Source organism: Drosophila takahashii, chromosome 3R (assembly GCF_030179915.1).
Source record: "Drosophila takahashii strain IR98-3 E-12201 chromosome 3R, DtakHiC1v2, whole genome shotgun sequence".
Lineage (NCBI taxonomy): Eukaryota > Metazoa > Arthropoda > Insecta > Diptera > Drosophilidae > Drosophila > Drosophila takahashii.
The window spans coordinates 22867530-22876372 of NC_091681.1; the positions used below are offsets into that span (position 1 = coordinate 22867530).

The 8843-nt window shown below is 42.9% G+C and overlaps 1 protein-coding gene across 4 annotated transcripts in view; it reads right to left on the reverse strand.

Moving 5' to 3' along the window:
- The window catches only part of ss (spineless), a 30421-nt gene extending 21790 nt beyond the window's left edge, over positions 1–8631 (reverse strand). Inside the window, exons 1-2 of one of the 4 annotated variants that reach the window (XM_017149068.3) lie at positions 8556–8631; positions 6338–6813 (exon numbers count right to left, since the gene is read on the reverse strand). In XM_017149068.3, coding sequence (XP_017004557.2) covers positions 6338–6393 — 56 coding nt within the window. In that variant the 5' untranslated portion in view covers positions 6394–6813; positions 8556–8631. Of the gene's footprint in view, positions 1–6337; positions 6814–8312; positions 8439–8555 lie in introns of those variants that run through there. The other 3 variants (XM_017149066.3, XM_070217778.1, XM_017149067.3) reach the window with 3 other exon arrangements.
- Positions 8632–8843: the final 212 nt, after the last annotated feature.

The window sequence follows — 8843 nt, forward strand, 5'->3', positions numbered from 1 at the left end:
GGTTTACAAAAATATGTATATGTATATTATATTAATTAAATATAATAAAAAAACTGGAAACTAAAGATTAATTTAGAGTTAAACCTTTAATCCGATTTATTTTTAGGCACTTAAACAATGAAACCTTAACTATCCGAATCCTCTCTTTTTTTCATGTGTATCCACCGAAGACTCCGAATGAGAATCTCGGCAGAATCGGTCCCAGGCTTCAGGTTCACGGCCCGCGCTAATCGTCAGAGGGGCGAAACACTTCTTGAATGGATTGTGAACCGAATTAAGTTGTTAAACGCATTATTTGCATATTTCGAATGCGATGATGCCACATTAAGATGCCACAAGCAGTACATCTTCCCTGCCCCTCCCGTCTCTCCTCGCTACTCATTTGCATATTAATTGTACAAACAGAGGCGGAGGAATGTTCGTTCCGTTCGCTTAATGAAGTGATAAATGTTATCGATGGCTTTGGAGAGGCCGACAATCGCGTTTGATCTATGGGGCATAGCGACAGTTTTCCCATCGCTAAAAGTTTTTCGTTTTGCTTTCTTTAGTTTATGATCTACCGAGGCAAAAGCAATTTGTATCCACCAGATACATTCTTGCAGTGAGTACATAAAACTACGGTTATAACGACGCAGGACAGTGTGAGTGTGCGGCCGTTTTTAGTTTTATGATTACCCTTGTCAGGTTGGGTTCCTTTCTTCCCACTCGTATACTTATAGTGGTAGATGTTCTATGGGGCGGCAAAAGTTCCGCACAAGAATAACGTCAACTGTGCCAGCCGAAGGGAACTGAAACTACGAGAACAACAAGAACAACAACGGCTAAACTGTGGCAAAGGCAACTCATTTATTTTATCGATTAAACATTTTTGCGATTCGCGCAGCGGAATCTCTTTTGGTCTCTCACCGAAAGGAGCCCCAAAGCCGGGCCATGTGGGCTTTTGGGAAAAAATGTATCTACTACTGACACACACACACACACTTGGGTAGCTAATACACAGATACACACACACACACACAGTCATTCGGGGGCGACATCAAAGCGCCGGGCAAAGGCAACTTTGAAAACCTTTTGACAGCTGCGAACGCCAAAAAGGAAGGCGGCAAGGGATGGTGGCAGGGAGTGGAATCGGTAGTGGGCGAATTAGGAACAGGAAGAAGGAGAAAACAGGGGGGGAGCGGCAGGCAGAAGACGGCCAAGGGGGCGGGTTCCACCCTGCCTTCGACGGTGGGCGCGGCCTTTGGATTTAGTGGGGCGCAGGATTGGGCCAAGAATGGAAAAAGGGGCTACTGTGCGCTAATGATGCGCATTTGGCATTTCGGCCTTAATCATTTATCATCCTGCGGAACCGTATAATTATTCAAATTTGTATCTGATTTCGATTTTCGCTGGCATTCAATGGGATAAATGAAATTCAATCTGAAAGAAACATATTCCGTTCATCTTAATTAATACTAAAAGACTTTATAACGGTCATACAAGTAATAGCATATATTCTATATTTCCATATAAAAAAGGATCCAATGGTTTTCTATATTTATTTAAAAATAGTAATTAAATATAAATTTTCAAATATTTTGAAAAGTTACGAAACATTTATAGACTACAAATGTTTTTATAAATATTAATTAAATAGCTTTAAACTTTTAGTTAGCTTTTCCGAAAGCATAATGAGAAAAAATAACTATTTACATTCAGCTATGATACGTTGATTTGCTCTAGCAGCTGAATAAGACAGATATTTAGGACACACTTTTCGTTACAATCCAGTTCAGCCCCCATTCATTATTTTAAAGAGCCTTTTGTAAGCTCACTGCCAGAGTTAAACGATCCCTTTGGCCAGGGTTTTGTGTGTGCAGCGAAAAGGTAACTAAAAGTATCACCTGCCCGGGGCAGATACCACCTCCTGCTCACCAACGGCATGGTAGAAATGGAAACCCCACCCCGCTCCTGGCCAGCCCCTTGGGCGCTCCACTTCAGCGCACACTCGAAAAAGCAGAGAAACAGAAAAAAAAGTAAAATGCAGAAGGCTACAGTGCGTCCTGGCAGTGGTCCTGGTGCCATGGTCCTCTATTCCTGCTGCTGGAACTGCAACTTTTACTGCCGGCCGCACCACCGGTGGTGGATTTTAATGGAACGCTTTGGGTTAATTCAAAATTCTTTTGTTTTGCTTTCGCTGACTAACCTGGGCTAGGCTCACACTCGGGGTTGGCCAAATGCAGGTGGTCAGCCGGGTATTCGTTGGCTTATGGATTAGTGGTGGTCTTACGCTTACGTTTACGTTTACGGGCAAACCCGGGCAGTTCGACTGCTTGACAGTTCACTGACACTGAGCAGAGATCCCTAGCCGAGGAGATCCTGATCCGTTGGCCAGACAGAAAGTCTGACAAATCAATGGTTTTAGGCCATCTAAATCGGTTGTAAGGCCTTAAGCGACTCAACACGACTGAAGCGGGGACCTCAGCCCCATTAAATGGCAACAAAGTTGCTGCCCCAAATGAGACAGAGATATGAAAAGAGACAGTCGTACTCGTTTAATGGCTGATATCGGCGTACCCCTTTCTCCTGGCTGCAAAAATCTCAAAGCCCCACTGCAACTGCCGCCCAGTTTGGCATATGGAGCAGCACTATTTAGGCTTCGATACGCTGCATTACGCAATGGTGTTAATTACCAACACACGGACACCAGGCACCCGGCATTAGCTGGGATAGCTATACAATAGATATAGATACTTAAATACTGAGATAGTTAGATACTTAGATACACACACACACACCAGCAGACGGATAATCGCCGGCAAGCAACTGAAGCGAACTGGCTGTGGAAAAACGGTTAGCCAAAGACGGTAGCAAAAACATTTAAAGCCGTTTTTCCACGGCGTCCCCAATAGAAAATCGTCCATAAAAAGAGTAATCGAGGTTTTTAAATGAATCGACAGAGAGTATACAAAAAAGCCGACAAGGAACTTTAACTTAATTTTCGAAGGATATCCCTTCGGCATATGTCATTCAACCCACATACTATATCTGCCGATCTCCGACACCCCCCATTCCATTGTAATTAACTAAATAGAATAACCCGCCAGTCGGTCTTTCAAGCCGAGATACTTTTAACCCCATGTGAACCATGGCCTTTGAGAGGAGGGCGCAGGCGCAACTAATGAGCAACCCACCACCGAAAGCCATGTGGTGTCTCCCCCACCCACTCATCCCAACGCCCGCCGGCTGGTCAGACCAGTCCGTTTGACCAACATTAAATTGAGCTGCGACTTCCAAATTTATGTGAAATAGGTCCTGGCCATATGGCCAGTCGACTGAGAGGGACTCCGAAAGCCGTGCTCCTACCGAACCGGCCAAAACATATGTCGCAGTGGGCTGCGGTTTTCCACTCGGCGATCTCTCGGCATGTGGGAATACAACAATTCATATACTCCGAAATGTAATTCATCAAAAATTTCACAAATTAATTTGCTACAGAGGGAAATGAGAGACGGAATATTGCGGGGTTGAAGGTTCAGTTATAAAGAAGGTAATTAACTTTTGATGTGGGCAAAGAGAGATTCGGTTCCCTTTCGAAGATCTGTGTTTTAAAGATATAATTTTGAAATAGAAAAAAAATACAGCTTAAAATAAAGGAACAACATTTAAATTGATTAAAGAAAAGCTTATAATTTTCAGATATTTAAGAAACATTCGTATTACAAAACTATTTGGTATTTCCTTACGCTCTGTGATGAAATTCTCCCGCCCCCAACTTTCAACCAACAAGTTTTGCAACTCAATCAAACCGCTGCATTAAATACGAGCGCTTGAACTTAAAACCGCTGCTCAAAGGCTCCGACAACTGCAGCACAAACAATTGCAACTGAAACGTGGCTAATTACAATTGCACAACAACTGCAGCTTGAAAGGAGCATTGCAAAGGATACCAGCTGCAGCAATCAATAACAGGGATACCCTCACAAACCCCTTCGCTTAGCTGCAGCGGGAACAACCAGCTCACATAGAGAGCATAAACAACTAGCTGATAATCAATAAAGCAAAAGCAGGACTGATATATCCATAACAACCAACAAGTGGAACCCAACAGCGAGGGGCAAAGTGTTTTCGGGGGGTGGAGATGGGCTGCGATGGGGGCGCAACGCTTTAGGGGTTAGGGGCAGTATAGAACTTTAACTACTTGTGGTAATGGCCAACAACTCTCAGAAGCGGATGCAATGGCTTCCAATTAAACCGTGCACTGAAGTGATTGCATTTGGGGGCAAAGGAAGAACGGATGGAAAGTAAAATACCGCGAATTCCCAGATCATTCGATTAAATAAAACTTCAAAGCAAACATTAAGGTCGAATAAAATTAAGCAACAATTTAGGAAAATAATTTTAAACAGCACCACAAAAACCAAAAGCCGTCTTTTTGTTTATTTTATTTTATAGAAATATTCCTATTTCGGAACTTGTTATTTCAACGGCACAAACTTTTTAGTGCTGAAAATTGCAAGAATTCAATTGAATAGATAAAGTCCTAATAAAATACTTGCACGCAAGGCGCAAACCTGGCCAAATGTTATGACTAAAAGCAAGGCCAGCCCATGCGTCGTATGCGTAATATTCGCAAGGAGCTAGGGGTACGGATCATACATACATTATACGTACATATATCAAAGGGCAGCTGTTCCCCGCCACTTATGAGCTCAATTAAATTGTTGTAAAAAAAAAAAACAGAGCAAAGCCGGGATAGCTCAAAGCTTGAAGAAGAGCACATTTTTTTGATCAGTTCATTAAAAACATTAAAAATAAAAACTATGATCGAGGGGTACCGCCGCACAGCGCAAAACCCTAAAAATGAGTGAGGCTCTCGACCTGCCACTCGAATAATTGCAGGTGTGCATTGCAGCAGGGAGAGGCAAGGTGACAATTTTGCGTCAGTCGAGCGAGTCAGAGTCGCGGTGTCAGCTTCGAGCCAGGCCCACAGTCACAGCCAGGGTCCACGGGGTGGCACTCTGAAGGCCCAGGTATTTTTCTGTTTTGCCAACTGCAGTAAAGCGTAATTGTTTTTTTGTGTTGTTTTTCATTCTTTATCAAGCTGCAAAGAACAGCGAATTACGCGACTGCCTGTCAATGGTTAAACGTATTAAGTTGAAGTTCTACGGCATAGCTAGGAACTTTAATAAAAGGAGAATTTTAGAACGAAATGAAAATATAGGTACAACAGGAACTGAAGAAGAAAACAAGCTTTACAGCTCCCTAAAGAACTCAACTCTATAACCTGATGACAGTTTAAAATTTATAACAAAATCTCAAAAATTTATAAAAATACAATTTTTAAACCAATTTAAATTGTTAATTAATGACTTTCTAATACTTGTTTGTAGTATTAAAGCTAAACGAACAAATTTTTTACGCTAGATAAATACAGTTCGATAACCAATCCGCGTAATAATCGTGCTGTTATCCTAAATAGATCCTGATTCTTCGCTATTTCGACGATAATCGTTTCAGTCTTGAGCTGCCTGTTCTTCACCCCGTTCAAGGCTAAGGCGCTGAAGCTGATCAGTGAGTCTTGATTATGGGGGTCGCAACATTAGCGATCGGTGGTCTTTTTCTGCACCCGGCGGGGGGCGTGTCCGGGGCTGCAGTTCCCGCTCGCTTTCTGCATATTTACCGGCGCTGCTCATGATAATGCGTGAGTTCTCATATATTTATATTGAAAACATTATTCTTTTGTGCTGATGCAGCGGCTAAGTACACAAAATTATCAGAAATTATGTGCACCTTGGGACAGGCAGATTCCGATCTCCCCCAGCGAACAGCCGGAGGGGCCATCATCATGGTCATCGTGAAGCGTTCAACATCATCATCATCATCTCCATCAACGGTTTGGCTACTGTAATTTCACGGTAACCTGCCCCGACATGCATAATGCAAATCAATTTGAGACTTTCGGGCGGCAAAAAAAGAAATAAGGGGATATGCCCCTTTTCTTCCAAGGGCCAAGTCAAAAGTCACTGGCTGTGGCTATTTGTCAACAAATACCGAATGGATCATTAATAATCGAATGTTGGGGATTTAAGACCAGTAGCCACGGCGAGATTGATGGATCGTCAGCGGGTGGCGCCACAAGGTGGCAAGTGGGTAAGTGGCAAGTGCAGCCAATCGCATTGATTGAAATCTTTCAGTAATAACAGAGCAACCAACAACGAACCATCCCGCTCCCCAAACATTCCGCCTCCCGCTGTGCATTTATATCTGAATCTGTATCTGTATCTTGGGATTGGACTGGATCTGGGACTTGAAAGGGGTCTTGAACTGGGAACTGAGAACTGGGACTCGGACTCACCTCTTGCCGTTGCGTCGCCTTCGCTTGGTGGCGTAGACGGTGCCCAGCTGGCTCATTGCTAGGGCGGAGTTCGTTATGGTCGCCGTCGTGAATGATTTTTACTCTTATTATTTTTCGTATCAATTCTTCGTTGTCTTCTGCTGCCTTCTGCTTGTCTGTCGAACAGGTTGATTCTTCGTTTTTTCTTATTCTTTCTTTTTTTTTGTAATTGGTTTTTATTTATTGATATTTGGCTTGCTCTGGGTACACTCTCACACACAGACGGTCTCGCACACAGACAGCCAGAAGCTGAGTGCGATCAGATCCGTTGAGATCCTGCTGCGGGTTTTCGGTTTCGGAGTTGTAGCCACGCGTAAATTTCGTTTTTTCTTCTTTGTATTTATTTTTAATTATCATCACGCTTACATTTTGTTTGCTTTTTCATTTCTCGCGCTCCTTTTTTTGTTTTATTGCACTGTAGTTTCAGTTGGCTGGAGCTATATGAGAGGGATTTTATACGAAACTGTGATTCAGCAATTGAGAAAGGCTGGGAATTGTGATGGGTAAGCGATTAAATTATTTATTCGATTGCGGGCTGTATGATTTACTGAAAACTATAACTTTGATTGGACCATTAGATCTTTTCAGTGTAATTGGCCTCTGGCAGAGATAAAATGTACATATATTATTTCTAAATATTTCGGAAAAATATTTCCACAAATCTAAATGCTAGCAGGCCAATTAGATTAATTTGATAATTGACTTCCAACCTAAGCACAACAGTTGTGTCGTGTGCTTTTCTATAAAACTTCATAATTTGTTTATTATTTGTAAATTAAATAATTGCACAGCCTTTCAAACATCCAAAACTCTATTCTCCATTTTTCAGAATATTGTTTAATATGCATTTGGCATTCAATTAATATTTCAAAAGTAAATCATAAATTACATTGTTTTTGACTTGGGTTAATTATTTAAGAATTAAGTTCTCAAATTGACATTTAAGAAAACTTGTACCAAGAAACAGCTATGAGGCAAAGCGACGGAGGTATTAAGCAATCAGGTTTATAAAGTTAAAAAAATATGAAAAGATGAAACGTACTATTTGTATTGCTTATAATTGTATAATGTCTATCCGAATTGTATAATGTACTAATTAGGAGTTTTAGTTGTAAGCAATCTGATAAATTAGCGTTTAAGCTCATCAAACACTTAACATTTTTAAAGGAATCTTTTGGTTTTAAGAAATAAGATAGACAAGTTAATCCAATTTTAAATTATAAATTTATTATATTGGAAGAATTTTACTAGAGTCTGAATGAATTAGGAGGCAAATTAGGAGTTTAACTGTATTTTCTAAGAAATATTCCTGCTCAAATTTTTGTATGTGGGAAATCCCTTTCAATCCTTTCTCAATTGCTTTAAACTGGGTTGTTGTTTATGTTTTTTTTTTGACTCGGGCGGTTGCAATTTGGTAGGTTATTGTTTTGGTTCTTTCGTGGCAACACTTTTGCTTTTTCACTTGCACTTTTGGTGTTGTTGCTGGTGTTATTGCTTGTGGGCTCTGGTTTATCAATGGGTGATGTTTGCGATGCGATGACGACGCATGCAACAGAACAGAGGAAATCAAAATCGGCACGGAACCAAAAGCGCTAACGCAAGAACGGCACGCAAATCATTTTGCGGCACGATCGACGTTGACGTTGCCGCTGCCGCTGACAGAGGCGCCAGCAGAGGTGCCGGCAGAGGAACCGGAGGCGAGTTGTCAAAGTGACATTTGTCAGGAGAGGGAGCGTGGGTGTTTTAGAATCGGAATCGGAATAGTGAAAATGTGAGTGGAGTGAATGACCGCCGGCAGTCTGCAATTCGCACATGTGACTTCCTAAGTTCATGAGCCTTTCTAGAACCTCCAGTTACAGGGTATCGCGTGCTGCGTTTCGCTTTTCGCCTCAATTGTTTCACTTTTTTTTGTGTCGCCGGGAGGGGGGTCACTCACGCACACACACACGCACGCACCTTTAGCGGGACTCTGGCGACGGCGGAACAACCGTTAGGAGGGAGCAGCGACTGCACGCGAGCGCCAGAAACGAGTGAATGAGCGAATGAACAACAGTGCCAAAAAAACGGACTGGGACAGACGGAACGCAGGCATTTGAAACGAAACACACACGGCCCGGCTCAGGCGGAGGAGCGCTTGCTCTCTCGCTCGCACACGGCTCGGCCACAGGGGGGAGCTCACTCTTTCTCTGCCTCGCTCTCGCTCGCTCTCTTTCAAACGCGACTTTAGCTGCGCTGCGCCACGTAAACGCTTTGAGATTCCAACAAGAACTGAGCTGGCGCCGCGAAACGAATGGAAAAACCAGTCCTGGCGGAACGACCTGGCAATGGAACACGCGGGCGGTGTGTTTTGACCACTTTCCAGTCGTCCTGGCAACGAGCGATCGCCAAGCGACGCGGCCGCGTGGGAGGGAGACAGAGCGAACGCCGTTCCAATGCCAGGCGTTCCGGACGAAACGCCATACGTGCG